Consider the following 21,570-nt stretch of genomic DNA (forward strand, 5'->3'; position numbering starts at 1 on the left):
TTGGTTTTCTGNCCTAAGTACCCGTCCTCATATGACCCTGGCTGTTTTGTCTCCCTAGGCACCCGTCCTCATATGCCCATGGCTGTTCTCTCCCTAGACACCCGTTATCATATCACCCTGGCTGTTGTCTCCCTTGGGCACTCGTCCTCATATGACCCTGGCTGTTGTCTCCCTTGGGCACTCGTCCTCATATGATCCGGGCTGTTGTCTCCCTAGTCACACGTCCTCATATGACCCTGGATGTTGTCTCCCTAGGCACCCGGCTCATATGACCATGGCTGTTGTCTCCCTAGACTACCGTCTTCATATGTCCCTGGCTGTTTTGTCTCCCTACGCACCCGTCCTCATATGCCCCTGGCTGTTTTGTCTCCCTGGGGCACTCGTCCTCATATGATCCGGGCTGTTGTCTCCCTAGTCACACGTCCTCATATGACCCTGGATGTTGTCTCCCTAGGCACCTCCCCCCATATGACCCTGGCTGTTTTGTCCCCCTTGGGCACTTGTCCTCATATAACCCTGGATGTTGTCTTCCTAGGCACCCGTCCTCATATGACCCTGGCTGTCATCTCCCTAGACACCCGTCTTCATATGACCTTGGTTTTCTGAGTCTCCCTAGGCACCCGTCCTCATATCACCCTGGCTGTTTTGTGTCCCTAGGCACCCGTCCTCATATGACCATGGCTGTTGTCTCCCTAGACACTCGTCCTCACTCTAGGCACCCGTCCTCATATGACCATGGCTGTTCTCTCCCTAGACAGCCGTTCTCATATCCCCCTGGCTGTTGTCTCCCTAGACACCTGTTGTCATATCACCCTGGCTGTTGTCTCCCTTGGGCACTCTTCCTCATATCACCCTGGCTGTTTTGTGTCCCTAGGCACCCGTCCTCATATCTCCCTGGCTGTTTTGTGTCCCTAGGCCCCCGTCCTCATATTACCCTGGCAGCTGTCTTCCTAGGCACCCGTCCTCATATGACCCTGGCTGTTTTGTCTCCCTGGGCACCCGTCCTCATATGACCATGGCTGTTCTCTCCCTAGACAGCCGTTCTCATATCACCCTGGCTGTTGTCTCCCTAGACACTCGTCCTCATATGACCCTGGCTGTTGTCTCCCTAGACACCCGTCCTCATATATATGACCCTTGCTGTTGTCTCCCAAGGCACCCGTCCTCATATGGCCATGGATTTTGTCTCCCTAGACACCCGTTCTAATATGACCCTGGCTGTTTTGTCTCCCTTGGGCACTCGTCCTCATATCACCCTGGCTGTTGTCTACCTAGACGCCCGTTCTCATATGACCCTGGCTGTTTTGTCTCCCTTGGGCACTCGTCCTCATATGATCCTGGCTGTTGTCTCCCTAGTCACCCGTCCTCATATGACCCTGGCTGTTTTGTCTCCCTAGACACCCGACTCATATGACCATGGCTGTTGTCTCCCTAGACACCGTTCTCATATGAGCCTGGCTGTTGTCTCCCTAGACTACCGTCTTCATATGACCCTGGCTCTTGTCTCCCTAGGCACCCGTCCTCATATTACCCTGGCTGCTGTCTTCCTTAGCACCCGTCCTCATATGACCCTGGCTGTTGTCTCCCTTGGCACCCGTCCTCATATGACCTTGCTCATATGACCCTGGCTGTTGTCTCCCTAGCCACCCGTCCTCATATATATGACCCTTGCTGTTGTCTCCCTAGGCACCCGTCCTTATATGACCCTGGCTGTTGTCTCCCTTGGGCACTCGTCCTTATATGACCCTGTCTGTTGTCTCCCTAGGCACCCGTCATTATATGATCCTGGCGGTTGTCTCCCTTGAGCACTCGTCCTTATATGGCCCTGGCTGTTGCAAGGACGATAAGCCCTAAACAAATAAACAAACAAACAAACAAACAAAATCTTTACGTTTGTTCATTAAATCTAAGTAAACTTGTTTGGTATTCTCTCTGTTCCAGTGCCCGTTGTTGGAATATTCAGTATACTGGCCAGTCCTGTGATCCGGTCGATAATGTCAAAAATGACATCTCCAGACAAACAAGGTTTATTTTCTATTGCCATTTTAATGTTCAAATTTGGAATCAATAACTTTTATTGGTACCCCATGTATTTTATTTCGTAGAAAGTGGATAAATATCTAATAATCAAATCTATTTGGGGGGTTTTAATATTTGTAAAATAAGCTTACACTTACACGCGGATGAGAATTGATATTCATTGTCGTTTAGACAACCTTATTATATATACATACTTATTTCTGGCCAAAAGTACAATTCTAAGCCCGATATGAATAGAACATGTTATATTTTATTTATATACATTATATAAAAAAAAGTATAATATTCATAGTGAAAAAAGTAATGTCAGATAGGACGTTGAAAATAATAATATTTATTCAGCGATATGTATCCTTCAGACCATTTAAAACGTCACACTACTTTGATCGAGATACGCATGATGTTAAATATCCCGTTAAAGGTGCGTTATTTGCCGGGGTTGCGGTGATGCAGTCTGTGTGTACAGTGTTGTCGGAAGTGACGTCAAAGTCTACATACACGGCAACTGTGGACAGCTTCCGGGGGTCTGTGTTCCTGGTATTTGGAGGATTCAGCGTATTTTTGCTCGTCACTTTTATGTGAGTCTAAAACCGACACGCGAAATTTAAAGCCTTTCCAGTTTACCATGTATTTAAGTTTTAGTAAAACTGTGTCAAATATAGTAATTATCTTCTTAATAAAAAAAATGTGTCTTCTGTTGCCCCATCGCAGGAACACTTTGATATTTCGATCTAGACTCTATATCTTTGTTTTTGTCTCACTTTCCGAATCTTTCTTTTCGGTACCAGTCTTTTATGACGTCATCCTCGACACTATAGAAGTTATGCACACTTACGTTCTCTGAACCCCTGGAATATTTCAAAGCAAAATCAAAGGCTCAGTGTGCGCCAGCTTGTGGACGAGACAAAAGACTAGGTTGATCCGTTGATGTACATAAAACAAATCTCGCGGTTGTGTAACGGTAAAATTGACTGGTTTTGAAGTCGGGTGTCGCCCTCTGTAATTTTCAAAGGAAATGTATCAGTCTAGTGATTGGTCAGGTTTGTTTTAACCCGACACCAATCAAATATCTAGCCGAGTGCCTTCAATTTTTGCTATGACATATTCCAGGGGTGCAGCGATTGAATGCGAGTGTAACCCCTGTAGTTGTTGGTATGTAAATGACCTTGGTTGTAGCGAGGACGTAAAATCCCATACAAACAAAGCTCTGAACAATTGCGTCAAATATTTTCAGGATTCTCATGATTTTTATGTCTTAGAAGATCCGTTTTTCCGACTTCAACTTCCTTGTGACCTTATTGACATATCATAATTTTGAATCTTTAAACAAGGTTTCCCCTGAAATAACGTTTAATTCCGAGACTATTAATATTTGTATAGTCTGTATATTTAATTTGTGATTTTTTTTTTCAGAATTTTCATCATTGCATCAAAATTATCAAAGAAAAGAAGTATCAGAATGCAACGAAAGGCCATTTATCCTGGCGAAACATGACCAGCCGTCCCGAGAGCTCGTAATGACGATGATTGCGGAAACCGTCGGCACTTTCCGTAACCGCGTTTTTTCTCGTTTATGGAAAGTGCCGACGGTTGTTTCCGAGATAAAGAGTGGTAAATAAAATTTCTCTCAGTGAGAGATTTATTACTCTATATAGCCGATAAACTATGCAGAATCGATGAAACACCTGTTTTTACAACAACGAATTTGGCTGTATTAAGTTACGCTTTTACTCTGTGTTTATAATTTTACTTCATTTCTATCTACTTATAAATTATGTGCTCATAGATTAATCTCCCTTTAATTGCGTTTTGAACGCATGAAACGTAATTTCTAGTGTCATATTCTGTCATGGTTTAATTTATAACGTTTATAAAATGTTATCATTTTTAAATATTTAACATGACATAATTATTTCCACAACTCTCTCTGAATAGATTTGCTCATTCCATAGAATTAAGCGAAGTTACTTTAATCAAGGACTTAGATAACTAATTCCGTGCTTTAATGAACTGAATTTTCATCAACATTTGTAGAAAAGCATTGTGTACACATTCACTTTTAACTGAACCATCACAGACAGAGCGTTTTGAACTATCGAAAACAGAATGTTTTAAGTAGTTTGACTTTAGAGATACTAGGATATTAGATTCTTAATAGGTCCAATGGATTCCGGAGGATTCGTAGCAGCATCGCCATGATGAAAAGTTCTTTCAATTTCCGGTGGATCGATTTGAGCGCATGCGTCGTCTCAATTTCACTTTGTTTCCCGGCTTGGGTTGCGTCTTAAGGTGGCTCCACACATCGTCATCAGCGTCCATTTTCGTGACATACTTCCGGAAAAAGTACAGCTCGGACTGAATTATCTTGATCGAAATGTGCATGTACACCGTGTCGTCATTTCCGTATTGCGTATCGGGCATTCAATATCGTAGTGCAAATTATAGTAACACCTGGGCCGTTTTCGTTTAAACGGTCAAACCGATCGGACCACTGTTGTTCGTTTATTAAATAAGGTCGGACCTAGTAATCTGAGGCTGCTTTCAGGCGAGCCTTGAGAAAGTCTTGCAAGGCCTGCATACATATTTGCAGGTCCGCCAGGATTTATACCCGAAATTGTTGCATTTATAAACGGTCAAATCGGTTGCTCCGCATAAACAAACAGGCCCCTGGTAAACAATAGTACACGTGCGTGCCGATGATATGTCAACACCCGATATCGAGATTTTACCGGGAAATGTATAATAGCACGTACTTCAGGAATAAAGCTTTCCAATTCATAGACATAAACAGACTCACGGGAAGACAGTGACATGAGACCAAACGACCTCAAGAAGGTCATATAGGAAACTCATGGAATGCGGACGTACCAACCTCACATGTGCAACACGAGTTCATAAGCTCGAGGTCGTTACGATTTTCGCTGTTGAGGGAGTTTAGCTCTGTCGATTAAATCGTGTTTACAAATGTAGTCTACTTACTCTGTGAAAATAATGTTTTGTAAAATATCAAGATACCTATGAAATGCATGTGTGAGTGCACGTGAGAACGGCATACCATGCGATAGCCTCTGGTCACATATGTACCTGACATGTAATTATAAATATACCGTGAGTTAGCGGACTGTGGAATGATGTCCAAAGTGTACATGACTGAGGGTAATTTGGTTCCATTAAAGAACAATAAATTGATAATTTTGATATCATATTTTTGATTTATTTCCATCATTTTTGTTATATGTAAACAGAGACAACTGTCATTGTGTAAATGTCACCCCTCTGCAAAAAGTTCCGATTTTTTTCAAGGAAGATAACTCTCACCCGGATCAAAGTGATTGTAAAATGTAAAATAAATTAATTATAAAGCCATTGTGTATATTTTGTTCAATTTCCCATTCTATATGTATAGATCTTTGTGTCCTGTTTGCTTTAAGCTTGTAGATAATCACTTTTATCCGTTCAAATTCAATAAAAAACACTTTGTGTAACATGTGTTACATATTTTGCGATAAATAAAATATTTGTAGGGTTAATTAGAAATGCTTCTTTTCATTTTATTATTGTTGTTATTGTTCCGAACAATGTCACACACACAAAAAACCGGAAAATATTAAAATTGACGAAAATACAGTTTTTTGGTATTTTTTCCAAAAAAGTCCCCAAACTATCGGAATGTTAAGATTTCCATAAAATCAACTCTACAAAGTTGCATTACCATTATATGAAAGTTTCAACGAATTTGGCTGGTTAATTGCGAAAGTGTGGAGCCACCTTAAGTTCTTACAACGATGAAAAGGAAACAGAAATTCATTTTATGAAAATAGAACATACAATTAACACTAAAAAAATATTTTCATAGTTGTAAACATAGTAATATTAAAGGGACAATTTAGTGATTTTTTTTTTTTTAAACCTTGTCACAAAACTCTTCATGATAATATAGTTTGATCCTTATGGACAATTCGTGTTGAGAAATTGACAAAAGTCAATGTTTTCTTGGCGTTTATAATCAGCAATGGAGAAATCCTTAACTGTACAGCCGTACGTTTCAGTGGCAGCTGTCGGTGAATTTATTGCTAACAAAAAGGTCTTTCCAGCCGAGGAGAGAAGGTAACTTCTCCCTTTTTTCGCCTAGCCTCTCTGAATACAAGTACATTTTTTTGTATATAGTATAGTATAGTATAGAATACAAAGAAACATCCTTTTTCAGCGAGTAAATGATTTGAGTTTAGAGGTACCATTTAGAAATGAAGATTTGTCGCTTGACACAATTTTGGAAGTCTTTTTATACGTTCATAATTTCATTAAATCTAGCAAAAGATTTTAAAGAAAAGTGCACAACGCTATTTATTTAATTGTTTTAATTTCATTATCCGATGTTACTATAGTATTGTGCTATTACTTATTCAACTGCTAAGATAACATTGTTGGCCCAGTTGGTATTATTTAGATGAAAGACTACGGAAAAAAAGAGGATCTGCGTGGTTACGGAAGAGGAACGTTTTTCAGGATTGAGATGAACAATTTGTAGTGAGTAATGAATGTGTTTATAGTCCAACTGGGTCAACATTGTTATAAGCTTGATAAGTTTGTTATATAACATTGTTATAAGTTTGTTATCTTGATCTATAGTTTTAATCATGAAATGAGTCAAACTAAAATCTCTCTCCCTCTCTCTCTCTCCTCTCTCTCTCAAGTATGTGTTTGTTGTAAATTAATTTATGTATTATTAGAAATTGCATTATATTTATATGTTGTAAACCATTATGGAAAGGGCGTTTATAAGTTGCCATAACTTATGTCCAATCCTTTTGTAATTATATTGCAATAAAATATGTTTAAACTAAAATACAAGTATATGCATCTATTTTGAATCAAAATCATCTTCCAACAGCATCTATAACATCGTTATAAATGAGTGATCTATTTTACGTTTAAACCTATTGATATGGTACTTTCTGCGGTTTGAAATTATGAAAGGCCGTTTTTGTTTTTTTCTTTTTTTTTTTTTTACACTCGTGACGTCACATGGATCGGTAGTGGTCAGTGATTTCGCTCTGTAGAAAATTTGTTAAAATATTTAGCTAAAGTGATAACTGTGTGCTGAAAACGAGCAGTCGTGGTCGTGGAAGAGTCAGTGGTTCTTATGGTGGTAACAGAGGTCGTGGTCAGCGAGGTTTTGGGCCTAAATATTGTGAAAACAGTTTTGCGAGTGTGGTATCTCAGGATACAGGTGGAAAACATGGCGGTAGACAGGACAGGACTCAGGTGGACAACGAGGGGTTCGCTACAGTTCAAAGTAAGAGGGCCAGGAAAAATACCGGTGGACACGGGACAGCTACAGAAATAGACCTCTCCAGGTTCGATAGTCTGACAGTGGATGAAAAGCTTGGAATAATGATGAGAAAACTTTGTCAATTGGATGGAATTCAAGGAGTCCTGAATAAGGTCAGTACACGTGTCGATAAGGCATCCAAGGACATAACTAATATAAGAGGTGACCTTGATGATATGGACTATAGGTTGTCCTATGTGGAGTACAAGTCAATCGATATTGAAAGCAGAAATAGGAGGAACAATTTGTTGTTTTTTGGCTTGACTGAATCTAATGACAAGGCCGTGGAGGGTGGATGTTCTGGTGTTGTTAGAAAATTTATTGAAACAACACTGGCCATTGAGGACACCATGAGTATTCAACGAGCCCACCGGTTAGGCAAACCAACACGTGGTGTACATGCGAAGCCCCGCCCCCTTATTGCATGTTTCCGAGACTATACCGACATAGAACTGATCATGTCCAAAGTTGGTGTTTTGAAAAATTCTGGCTATGGTATTAGTAGAGATTATCCTGAGGAAATTCAACGGGCACGGAAGTCATTGCTGGACGATTTGCGTAAAGCTAAACGTGCAGGCAAAGAGGCGAGGATTGTCTTCCCGGCGAAACTTATTGTAAACAATATTGTTGTGCGTGATGAGATGCCTGACTGGAATCGTATTCTATACCGTAGGGGGAGGGGCGACAAGGCCGTGAGTGATCATGATTTGTCGGACGACAGCTCGAGCCTCGAAGAGGATGATAGTGACGACTATTGCCCACCCTTCGATGACGCGATCTCACCAGAGCGCCAGGGATTAGCCAGTACGTCCCGATATGGCCATCGCGGGAGCTGTAGGCGGGGACAGGCACAGTGACGACAAGGCATAGGACGACACGGGGCGTGATGCACGTGGAACGAACTCGGTGAAATTTGTGTGTTTAAATACACAGGGACTTGTTACAAAACGCCTGAATAAACTGAACAGTGAATTTTATAAAAATATATTCAAATGTAACGATATAATCCTTTTGACAGAATCTCGGACCTCAGAATTGAGTGATTTACATGTAAAAGATTTTGAATATCATGCTTTACATAGAACCGAAAGGTGTAAAGGTACGAAGCGGAATTCGGGTGGTTTAATTGTGTATTTGCGGAATACTGTTGTACCCGGCATTGAGTTAGTTGTTAAAGATGCCGATGATATAGTTGTGTTGAAAATGGAAAAAACTTTCTTTGGTTTTGAAAGAAATGTATATCTCGTTTTGTGCTATGTTTTACCTGAAAATACCAGTAGACAGGCCTTTTTAGATGTTGATACTTTTGACCGCTTACATAACATATTAATTGATATTGTTAATAACGAGGAAGACACTTGTGATTTCATAATTACAGGTGACATGAACGCTAGAACAAAGGAGTTATCTGACTTCGTTGAAAGTGATATAAGTTACTGTATACCTATAGATGACGAATAGCGGAATACGTAGAGGACAGTATGGGTAAGCGGTATTCACTTGATAAGGGTAGAGTTAATAGCAATGGTTTGAAGTTGATTGATTTCTGTAAGTCTTCTGGTTTACGTATGTTGAATGGTAGAGTAGGAAAAGACGCGGGTATAGGATCGTTAACTTTCGCGAATGACCGAGGATGTAGTCTAGTTGATTATGTAATTACTTCACCTGAATTATTCTCATCTATTGTTGACTTCTATGTTGACTTGCCAAATGTTTACAGTGATCATATGGCCGTATATTTTGAAATGAAGGCGTCTATGGTAACCTGTGGTTTTAACAGTAATACTTCGAATGAAATGTTGTCAATTAAATATAAATGGAATCCTGCACTTAAAGATGTGTTTTTGCAAAATTTACAGAAAGATGACTGTATGTTGAATTTCCTAGAAGTTAACCGGTTATTGAATGCAACGGAAATTAGTAATACAGATTTAAACACTGCTGTAAATATTTTTAATGAAGGTCTATGTAAAGCGGCAACACCTATTATGTCGCATACTATTTCGTCGCCTGGGGCGTATAAAACGCGTGGAAATTCCCGCAATATTCCTTGGTACAGTGATGCGTGTGAGCAAAAAAGGTATGATTTTTTACAATTGTTAAATATTTTTAGAGAAAATAATTCTGATGAGAATAGAAGAAATATGGTCCAAAAAAGAAACGAATTTAAATATGAAGCAAGGAAATGTCGAATGTCATACGACAGAGAAAATACACGAAAGTTACTACAGGCTAAGGAAAACAACGCACGAGAATATTGGCGTTTATTAAAATTATCTTGTTCAAATCAACCGAAATCACATATTAATGCTGATGATTTTGTCGATTTTTTTTCGTCTGTCACAAATCCAGATGATTCATTTTTTGAGCCTGAAACTGAGGTTGTAAATTTTGTTGAAAGATATGTGAAGGGTGAAATACAGGTCATGTTTGAAGAGCTGAATTATGATATTGAACGAGAAGAAATAATGAAAGCAGTCGCTCAGCTAAAAACAGGTAAAAGCGCTGGGCCTGATTTATTAATTAATGAATTTTTAATGTATGGTGTTGATGTATTGTTACCATACATGCTGTTATTGTTTAATTCCGTTTTTAAGAAAGGATTATTTCCAGAGGCATGGACAGAGGGTTATATTATTCCTTTACATAAAAAGGGATCACTGTCAGATGTATCAAATTATAGGGGAATAACTTTATTGAGTGTAGTTGGGAAATTATTTACGAGGGTTTTGAATAATAGGCTTAATTTTTGGGCCGAGAAATATAAGGTTTACGTTGACGCACAGGCTGGATTTAGGACGGGTCACAGTACCATAGATAATATCTTTATTTTAAATGGAGTTATCTCCCATCTTTTTCATTTAAAAAAGAGTCTACATTGTGCATTTATTGATTTCTCAAAAGCCTTTGATTATGTTGTAAGGAACAATTTGTGGCTTAAACTAATGAAAGTTGGCGTAAGGGGTAAAATGCTTGATATAATTAAAGCTGTGTATAGTTCTATCAAATCAAGGGTAAAAGTAAATAATGAAATTTCAGAAAGTTTTCAATGCATAACTGGGGTTCGTCAAGGTGAAAGTCTGTCTACCTTTTTATTTGCTATGTATATAAATGATTTAGAAAATGAATTTATATTGAATGGTTTTGACGGTAAAACAATTGATTGAGGGCGGATGTAAACCATGATATAACTATGTTTTAAAGTAAGCTACTGTTTTAAGTGTTTATATTTCTTTCCATAGAATTCAGTAACTATACCATCATGCCCTAAATTAATGAGATACATTCTCGGAAACGGATTTATATAAGTTATTTCAACTTGTTTCCGGATCCCATTCCTCTGTACTTTGTATGTTATGTGATGTAATGCAACTTAATTTGGAATGAAATAAAGTTTATATTAACTATGTTTTCGCATCGTACTGTTTCCTTGGACTTTTTTAATTTTATTATTTCAATTGAGTTTATGAGCAATGTTTAAGAAGTAGGCAGATGCTATTTGTTCAAAATGCATAAAACTATTCAAATTGTGATTGAGAATACATACCGGTATTTTTTATTGCAAAATAATAATTGCTGTGTCATTTTTATCAAAGTATTCCATTTTGGGTACAGTTCTATTTTGAGTACCCTCACCCCACCCTTGCGATGAAAGAAGATCACCTACTAATCCAGAGAAACAGTACGAAGCGAAAACATGAATTTTCGATCATATTTCTAAACATGGAAAACCATATGAGGAAATGAATTTTCAGGGAAGAAATGAGTAAAATTTGTCAGAAATTGTCAAAAGTTTGTTTAATGAAGAAAATTATTAAAATGCTGTCAAGTCATTTTCATAAACTGACTTGACAGTCTTCCATTTTGGGTACTCGACCAGCAAAAAAAATATAAGTGAACCTGACGCACTTTAATGAGCTCTATAAATAGATACACATGCTGTTGATATCAAAGAAATACATAAGATGAAGGCTTAAGATATGTATTGTTTCATTATTGTAAAACAAATCAGTCTTTCAGAAAGTAAATATGAAATTTTAATATTTTTCTTTAAAAAGTGTTCCATTTTTGGTAGCCTCAACCTAGTACTCTGAAGGTGAATACACATGAAGTTCGATAATCATGATAAATGGAGCTAAACGCAAAGTGTACCCAAGGTGACAGGTAGGGTTAACACTATCTACCTCTGCCCATATTGTGGAGGGTGCATAAATGATTGAGCAGTTAGAAACCTGGTTTGAGTGGTTCCGGCACCCACCACCCTTACGTAGACCAGCTGCTAAGTGCTGTCGGAGTTATTATGTGTACCATACCTGAATCGCAACAAGAAGACAGTAGTTCCTGCTCCGTGGACTTTACAGCCGCTACTATGTTCTCAAATTGGTCATCGATCAGAAACGCTGCCCTCCCTAGTGCCACATCTCTCCTCAAGTTTTGTAGTCTAAACAATTACATTAATAATATGACCTATCAACAAAATAGTATATATCACATTAAGTTTCAGAACTAGTTTAATTTTTGAAGCTATTTAATTCCCAGCTGTTTTCAACGGTTTCCGCCATTAAATTTAATGGGTCCTAGGTTTCTGAGAAAATTGAAACTTCGTCAAAATAGTCTTGGCACAATTACCTACAACTTTCTAATATATATGTGTAAAAAAAGTCTAAGTTTTTTGGAGAAAATGAGCATGTTCAGTCGCCTGATGTGTCTGTGACTCTGAACTTTATCCACGTGACCTTACAACTTTGCAAATGTAGAAGCGTATAAAAAAAGGTGTACCGTAAATGAGAAATTGGACATTTTTTGTCGTCTGAAGTGTCAGTGACATTTTACTTTAACCCATATGACCTCGAAACTTTGCCAAAACATTTTTCGTATATACAGAAATTGTAGGGAAAATTTGCATTTTTACTCTTCCAAAGTGTCGGTGTATGTGTATATAAAAAGTGTACTGTTTTTTAGGAACTTTGCAATTTCAGTCTCCCCAAGTGCCCACGACATTGACCTTTAACCCTGTGATATGGAAACTTTGCGGAAATATTCCTTGCGTTACTTTATACAAAAATTGTACCGTTTTTATGGAAATTCGCACATTCAGATTATTGCCATGTTTCATTTGTATCTAGTGACCGTGAGCTTCTACCTCATGATCAACGTTGAACAATATATGTACCAATTACACCGTCTGCAATTTATTACTAGTTATTTGCCCGTGTTTTTCAGTTTACAAACTAGTTTTATAAAATATTAACCAATGTCATCTGCTTATAAATCTACGTTAAATACAGATAAATTTTATATCATCTGAAAGAGCAAAAAATCACGCTTTTTAATGGTATATATTGTTTGTCAATAAATCCTCCAATAGGTGAATTTACATGGATCATATAGGGCCAGCGGAATGTTTATTCTACAATCCAGGAAAAGCGATCAGATTTTATTAATTATCGTCTGATGTTTCCCCGTTCATGTGACAAATATTCCAAAAGTCTCAACTAATTCGGAAAAAAACATTTATTTGAATGTTTATCATTGTTACACACACACACACATTTGGAGCTGTTCGTATCAGTACAAATGTTGCTGTGTGACGTCATTCAGGCGTGTTTACAACAATGTTTATTTATAGGCATTTCAGTCAACAGTTTTTCTGTACTGACTGGTGTTCATCGGCATTTTGATAGATGTATATTTAGACAAATTATTAACTGAAACCGTTACTAATGTGAAGAATTTGCCTGTATAAACGTTAGGCCTAAGTAATGATTATGGTTATGGTTCGTTAAGCGTTCAAAATAATCCTTCATACATGATAAGATTATTAGTACAATATTCTATAAAACAAGCACCTTTGTATAAGTGTGTCCCTTGTGCCAGCATTCCCGTCAATGCCTAACACGATAACAGTAATCCGCTGTTGATAGGATTTCCTGGAAAAAAACCCAGGTCCTGGCGTCGTCAGCTATGATTAATAGAATCTTCCCCTACCTTAAGGGTGTGATAGAGTAATTTCCAACCCTAGGGGTGATGTTTTTTGGTTGTCTAACCCGAGGTTCTGCCGAGGGTTAGACAACCAAAAAAATCACTCCGAGGAGATTGTTTTTCTCCTAACCTATTATTTCAGTCACAACTCCACCGACAGTAGTGTAAGCAAAAACATATGTGGGGTATGAATAGCGTCATTCACTTTTGATGACATCACAATTACCGGTGACGCATTTAAATGACGTCACAATTGAACATGTGCTAATCGGCACGAGACTATCTCCCCCTAGGGGGTGACAAGCTGATCTTTCCCGGCTTAAACGAGAGACACACCTGTGAAGGGTGGGAGAATAAGTACTGTATGTAACAGTAAACTGCACATTGGATTGGTCCATTCATTTGACACTTTAACGCGTTAACAAAATAATTTCAACATTTAACGCGTTAAACTTGGGAAGCATTTTATCGCCTTAAAATATTTTTGATTGTTTAACGCGTTAAAAAGTATATATTTAACGTGATAGCATTTAACGCGTTAAAACTATTTTTAACGCGTTAAATGCTAACGCGTTAGTTTATCTCGTTTTTGACATGAACGGCCTTTCATATGAAATTCTCCCTCTGAAGGCGTGCATGCTTTAATGGAACCTGTTCGTTCTTATTCAAATCCAAATGTGAACAGAAATATCTGATAAGAGGTATATATTATATTTAAAATTCTTACGTGCGATGTATTGTGTAAATTCAAGAATGAGTTATGTGTGAAATCAGACTCATAACTGACGCTGTGTTGTCGGTCAACAGCGTATAGTGCTGTACAAGTAAACTATGAGCGTAACCTATTTGTACCGTGAACGTGTCGCATATCCTTTCTATAAGAAGCAATGTTAGTTTTATTACAAAGTTCAATCTTTTTCCTCAAACTTCTTACATTATTCTTGTATTTAGTATTCATAGAATTTTTCATTTTGTATTACTGTTTCAACCAACCATTACAAGATATCCAACGCGGCCTATTCTGCAGACCGTCTTTTGTTGAGTGTAGTGTATGGCGGAAGTAAGAATGATTTTTTGACTGAAGAGTATTATAATTAATTACTGGTTGAGATTAAAGAAACATAACAGCTGGGTGACTCATTGTCTTTAACTGTACCAACTGTCTACAAGCACAGTATCGGAACGGATACCTAGGCATATTCTTTATTTGCTTACTTAAATGTTGGAGTAGCAAATTTATCAAAAGCTTGATTTTTAATAATTATTAAGCTTTGGGATCGGGTACAAAATTATTGATATTGTACAGTCAAAAATAAGTCATCCCTCATAGTACAAGGTTTAATAAAATTATACAGACATTAGGGAGATATTATACGCGGCATATTTTTGGCTTGGCACATATATATATATAGAATTAATGAATTTCTTTAGAACGGAAATTATATCCTCCCGTACGCGGATCGCTTCCTAGGTCAAAGAAGGACGATGTGATGGGAAGTTTTCTATCCCATAGTGATAGCAAGCGCTTTGCATTCAGGCCAACAGAGCTCTTCATGATCAAAATAATCTTATAGATAAAATTAATAATTGTATAGAAAATGAACGTAAATACTGTTTCCTGGTGTCAAAAGAGAAACCCTGATGCTATAAATGTTGTTCTGATTATATATGTTTATGTATATTGCCAACTGTATATGCAACAGTTAAAATAACTTTTAAATGGCGATATAAATAAGCCTTAAACTTGAAGCATTTCTTTATACAAAAAAAATAGTATTTTTAATTCTATATTGAGTTATCAATTACTACATAGCATATTAATGAGGAAACATAACGTCATGGACTTTCCACTCTGTGCAAAAGACCATTAAGAACTACATGGTAAGGACAGATACATATAATATATGTAGTATATACACGTCTCTGGTAAGGATAGAAACGTTTTGAGTAAGGGTACTGGTACTGTGGAAGTCGGTCTATCTAACCTGTTTGAGTGGAGACTTACTTGTGAAGGGTTTTGACTAACAAACTCATGTGATTAGCTATACGACGTACTTACAAAATTGCCAAATTTCTTGTCTGATTGATATTCCAAGCTTTTAAAGCAAATAAAAACCAGTTTATGGGCATCTAAGAAATACATTTCCTGTAAACTTTTTAGGAATAGTTTGCTACAACTTTGCAGAAAATAGAGTTTTAAAAGTTTCATAAAAACGAACACTCATTTCGTTTGGATCCGCCAATAAAACGGAGAAATCTGCCGTAAAATAATAGTCTTTAGCATAACGTCCAGAACTTAGTACCTTTTGTCCTAAGACATATACAGCCAGTATACGTCTCTGCTTTATCCTTAAACTGCATTTACACAGGGGGTTGTATATCTCCACAATTCGGTCCGCCTCTCTGCCCAGGGGAGTGGGATATGCTCCTTTATAAAACATTGAAATTCCCTGGCCCAGGAACACCCTACACTAAATTCGATTAAAATCTTCATACGATTAACCAAAATTCCTAATTTTAGCCCTGCCCATCTGTATCTGTATCAGGAGGAACACATCCTTACAACATACATCGTTGAACTTGTACCTTATAATCTATAGACATGTTCCAAAATCTTCCCATCCCTAAAGTAGAAGTTGTAAGATGACCCCTTTTCCAATTCTGAGCCTCTTCCCTCTGCCCCTAGGAGGACAGCACTTTATTTATACAACATTGAATTTTCTTTGCCAAGAGATGGCCCAATCTAAAATCCACACTTTATGTTGGTCCAGCTATACCACAGGGACCTGAGAATTTGTAACAGCTATATTTGGACCTAAACTAAGGTGATTAGAATAATTACAGGTCTGGGGGGGGGTTTAGATCAATTTTCGGTAAAACTGCCACCCCCATTGATGTTTTTTACCGCAAATTGATCTAAACCCCCCAAGCGTGTAAAACTACGCTGAATACCTTAGTTTAGGTCCAAATATAGCTGTAACAAATTATCAGGTCCCTGTGAGCTATTACTTCACTCATACTTGGGAGTTTCTCTTGATCTACAGGAGTTATCTTACTTAGTTTGTACAACCTACTGCATTGTCTATACAAGTCTGTTTGTTCTATTGTTGATTGTGTATTTTTTACTGACTGACTTTGTGTTCACTTTTTGTATTGATTGACAGTTCAGCTTTAAACAACAAACATTCACTATACAGCAATGCAAAATAATCTATCTCACCGATTCTGTTGTTGTATGATCATGAACGATGATAGGAAATAGTTGTCAATTTTATCTAGCACAACACACAAGTCAAACAAAAATTGATCTGTTTTATTACTTTTAAAATAGATATTACAACACAGTGTAGAATTCCCAAAAAATATCACAGAGAATTATGTTGTTACCTGGAGGATCAGCTTCATACTCTCACAGATAGCCAAACTTGACTATTACATGTATAGCTAGCTGAATGTCAAACAAATGATGTTTGAAACTAAATTGTTGTATCAAATTTATAAATTTAAGCCATGGTGATGAACCTTTAATCTAATAAATTTCAATTTTCTACACCGATAATTGGTATAAAATTACAAAATAAAACAAAAAAACAAAAACTGATAATTGAATGTGAATTCCAAGTAGATACCATCCCATAATATCAATTGAAGTAAATACAACATCTAAGGTATGGAAAGAATGAATTTTTATAAAAAAATATCATCGGATTAACTTTTTTATCAGCGAAGTGAAAAATTTCAGTCAATACTGGTCAACAACAGAAAGAAGTACTTTAATGTGGAGGGATATAAACATAAACATCTATTAATAACCAATCTGTTTACACTCTGTCATTGTAGGCTCCCATCTATAGAGACATGATATGATCAATCCTAGTACATTATCAATAGTTACCCATACAGGAAATGCACCAGTATCATCTTGCTTTGAAACTAACATGTCTGTTACAGCATATTGTCAGTACAGAAACCACTTCGGACGTCATAAAGGAATTTACCTTTCTATTTTCGTTTTCACTATATTGATTTAAAATTTGTTAAAGGTTAAGCTTGTTTCATTAAAATCATATTTACGGTAACTTGTTTGAAACTATATATATATTTATGAAAGACATTACATAGATTTACAGGCTGTATTTACATAAAGCTGTTACATAGAATTACAGGCTGTATTTACATAAAGCTGTAACATTTTACATATAATTACAGGCTGTATTTACATAAAGCTGTAACATTTTACATAGATACAGGTGGTATCTGATAAAGCTGTAACATATTTTACAGAATTACAGGTGGTATCTAATAAAGCTGTAACATATTTTACAAAACTACAGGTGGTATCTAATAAAGCTGTACCATATTTTACAAAACTACAGGTGGTATCTATTAAAGCTGTAACACATGACAGAATTACAGGCTGTATTTACATATTGCTGTAAGACATTACCTAAAGTGAAAAAGTGTATTTACAAATACGTAAAACATTTCACAGAAATATCATGTACTTAAATATATATATATATATTTAAACACACGTAACACATAATTACAGGTTGTACTTGCATATAGCTGTAAGATATTACGTTAAATTACAATGTGTATTTACATGTCAACAATGGATACTGCTTCTTAGAAATATGTGTATAAAAGTGCAGCCTAACCACACCCTTATTGCACTAGCGGTCACTGTCTGTGGAGACTAACTTTTTCCCATTCCTTTCATCAAGTCAATCGGGATAGGGAACAAGATGGTTGATTCTCTCTCGGCTGCTACAGAGCCAAGTGTCTGTAGGTAACGAAGCTGGAGAGCGGTGGGAGATGAAGATATGATGTCAGCAGCTTCCTTGAGGGCACGAGCAGCCATTTGTTCTCCCTCTGCAGCCAATACCTGTGTCACATGGGGATATTTTTTTTAGTTTGGAAAAAATATTATTACAACATATCATGTATTTTAACAAGAGGCCCTGCATCGTTCACCTGATATAAATCTCACACTTGTAACCTTAAAAGTGATCTAAAATAAAGCTACAGGCAAAATATCAGTATTTATGATTAAAATTCATTCAAAAGAACCTGTTAATTTTTTTTAAAAACATTTCACCCCTGTGACCATGAAAGTCGAACAAGGTCATTATGTTGAACAACTTTTATAGCCTTTCATCTCAGAATGCAACTTGCAAAATATCAACATTCTGGGACCCATGGTTATTCAGAAGAGGTCATTTAAAGATTTTAAACAAATTTGACCCCTGTGACCTTGAATATGAGTGAAGGTCATTCATTTGAACAAACTTGGTAGCCTTGCTACTGGCCAAATATTATCACCCTGGGCATTTTGATTATTTAGAAGAAGTTGTTTAAAGTTTTTAACATATTTGACCCCTGTGACCTTGAATATTAATGAAGGTCATTCATTAGAACAAACTTTGTAGCCCTTTACCCCAGCATGCTACTGGCCAAATATCATCTCCCTGGGCATTTTGGTTATTCAGAAGAAGTTGTTTAACTATGTTTTTTTACACATTTGACCCCTGTGACCTTGACAATGGGTGAAGGTCATTTATTTTAACATGACAGACGCCGCACCACGCACCAAGGCATAATGAAAAAGTTGTTCATTAGGGTAAAAGGTACATCAAATTGAAATATACTACATTTTGTTTTACCATTTTTCATTATCATGATACGTTAGATACGCAAGATTTGTTAGATTTCCAAATAAACGTTAGATTTCCAAATAAATTATAATGTTTGCAATGCATATTACAGGACTGCAATTTTTTGAATTAACTGATTAAAAAACAGAAATAAATACAGAACAAATGTACATGGACCACAGTTGTGTCCTATACACTGGTCGTCCTTCACTTTACCAATCTTGCTACCCAGGTATTGTGAATACAAAGTATCAGAATTTAAAACAAAATCACCACCCAGGGAAGTATTTCAAGCCAGAAAATTAAACTTCTTGTTGTTTCATCTTTTATAAAAAAAGGGATAATTGAGTCCAGGTCAAACTAGAACTGTAAGCCAAAGGCTAACTAAGGCAAAGCATTGTAAAGCAATCCATAGTCTCCCACCAGTACATATGTAGGTCACGGACATACTTCCTGTACTCCCTCCCAAAACATACTAGGAAACCAAATCTTGTTAGCCCAGATGAACCAGTTTTGCTGAAATCGTCCTCGTAGTTAAGGAAGAGTTGTCAGGACAAAAACTTTTAACAAAGGCCATAACTCCTTGAAAAGGGTTGAAATACAACAAAATACTACCCTGATGCACGAGGGGTAGTTATCATATCTGAAAACTTTCATTGAAATCGGCCCAGTAGTTTAGGAGGCAGACAAAGTATTTTTTTAACAAAGGGTCATAACTTTTAAAAGGGTGGGAATGAAAAATAAGTACTACTTGGATGCACAACATCAAGGGTGAGTTAATTACCACAGGGCCACAACTCCATCAAAATGGGTTGGAAAAAATATACCTGGATACACAACACCAGGGGGTAGTTATCATATCTGAAAACATTCATTGAAATCGGCCCAGTAGTTTAGGAGGCAGACAAAGGTTTTTTTCACGAAGGGTCATGACTTTTAAAAGGGTGGGAATGAAAAATAAGTACTACTTGGATGCACAATATCAAGGGTGAGTTACCACAGGGCCACAACTCCATAACAAGAGGCCCATGGGACTTAACGGTCACCTTATATATTTATACAGAGAGTTGATTTTGTTTTTAACATGAACAGAAATATTATTCAAAGTGACAAAAAAAAAATAAAACCACCTTATTCAATATCTAGCATACAGATTTCAGACTAAAAAGTATTTGAAACTAGTACCTCTGATTCTAAACAAGGAAAATGAAGGAATTTTAGCACACTGACTCCTTTGAGCCCAACCCTACAGCCCTTGGGGGTAGGGCTGGCTCAAAATTTTCAAAGTATCAAACTGTCAACTCAAGGTTATAATTCCAATCAGGTTATTAACATGTAATATGCAAAGTATCATTTGCCATTATAAACCATAATAAATTTTGCCCCCCCCCCCTCCTCCTTCCCCAGGGGTTAAACGTGAGACCCTAGGGTCATAAACCTTAATACCCTTCCATCTATGAAGAGGAATTGATTCTACCATATCTGGGACTTGAGAAGAAGATTTTCGAAATTTCAGTCAATTCAACCCTTTTTGGCCCCACCCATCAGCCCCTGGGGGTCAGTCAGGGCTCATATGTGCATACTATCAAACTGCTACCTAATACTGATAATGCTAAACCAAATTGAATTACTTCCTATGGAAATTAAACAAATGTTGGTCCAAAATGTGATTTCCCTATATAAACTATAGTAAAGTTTACCCCCTCCCAAGGGGGAAACGTGAGACCCCAGGGTCAAGAAATTCACAATTTTGGTAAAGCACCTTAAGACCCTTCCATATATGAAGAGAATTTGATTCTACCATATCTGGGTCTTGAGAAGAAGATTTTTGAAATATTGAATGAAATACATATACATGTATTGATGAAAAACTGACAAAATTGTAATCACAAATTTTACAAAACAACGAAATTGCCTCATATTTTGTTACCTTAGCTTTAGCATCTCTGGACGCCTCAGCTTCAGCAGCCATAGCACGCTGCAACATGTGTGGCAACCGTACGTCTTTTCTGAAAACAGGATAAGAAAAGGATATACCAGACTGAGTGGAGATAAGACATTTATAAAAGTTGGTTTGTTTGGGGAATAACATGATCACAACAGCAGGGTCATATGAGGACGGGTATTTATAAAAGATTTCTCATTTTAATTGAAAGGGTGATGTTTGAACATCGTTAAAATAAAACACTATACCTATAATATATTAGGAAATCAAAATAATAATTGTGGTGTCATTTGCTTATTAGAAGTGCTTATGTCACTATTTCCTTCATAGTTATAACTAGAACACCAACTCGGATTACGATGTTCTGACGACGACGACACGCCTCATGTGTCGAAACTAGTCCATGTAAACTTGGATTAAAGCCGTTATACCCAGCAGGTCATTGTCATGGTCACCTTTTCCTTTAAAACACAGAAAGGTCAGCAAGGGCCCCGCTGTGTGACTGACTATTTATCCCCCAGTTAATTAAGAGCCAAGCAAAAGCTAATAGGTCATGGCCTTATTCACATAGGTGATCTGTTTCATTTGCCACACTGCCTCAAAATTGAAAGTAT

The 21,570-nt window shown here is 37.1% G+C and overlaps 2 protein-coding genes across 3 annotated transcripts in view; one reads left to right on the forward strand and one right to left on the reverse strand.

Moving 5' to 3' along the window:
• LOC110452895 (solute carrier family 46 member 3-like) overlaps positions 1–3,599 on the forward strand; it is a 13,797-nt gene extending 10,198 nt beyond the window's left edge. The window contains exons 2-4 of the mRNA XM_021501629.1: positions 1,942–2,025; positions 2,462–2,618; positions 3,454–3,599. Coding sequence (XP_021357304.1) covers positions 1,942–2,025; positions 2,462–2,618; positions 3,454–3,535 — 323 coding nt within the window. The 3' untranslated portion in view covers positions 3,536–3,599. The remainder of the gene's footprint in view (positions 1–1,941; positions 2,026–2,461; positions 2,619–3,453) is intronic.
• Positions 3,600–16,652: 13,053 nt separating this feature from the next.
• LOC110452883 (stomatin-2-like) overlaps positions 16,653–21,570 on the reverse strand; it is a 45,299-nt gene continuing 40,381 nt past the window's right edge. For both annotated transcript variants that reach the window (XM_021501602.1, XM_021501603.1), the window contains 2 exons: positions 20,942–21,020; positions 16,653–18,242 (listed from right to left, as the gene is read on the reverse strand). In XM_021501602.1, the coding sequence (XP_021357277.1) occupies positions 18,054–18,242; positions 20,942–21,020 (268 nt within the window). In that variant the 3' untranslated portion in view covers positions 16,653–18,053. The remainder of the gene's footprint in view (positions 18,243–20,941; positions 21,021–21,570) is intronic.

This window comes from Mizuhopecten yessoensis, unplaced genomic scaffold, assembly GCF_002113885.1.
Source record: "Mizuhopecten yessoensis strain PY_sf001 unplaced genomic scaffold, ASM211388v2 scaffold6967, whole genome shotgun sequence".
NCBI classification, from domain to species: Eukaryota; Metazoa; Mollusca; class Bivalvia; order Pectinida; family Pectinidae; genus Mizuhopecten; species Mizuhopecten yessoensis.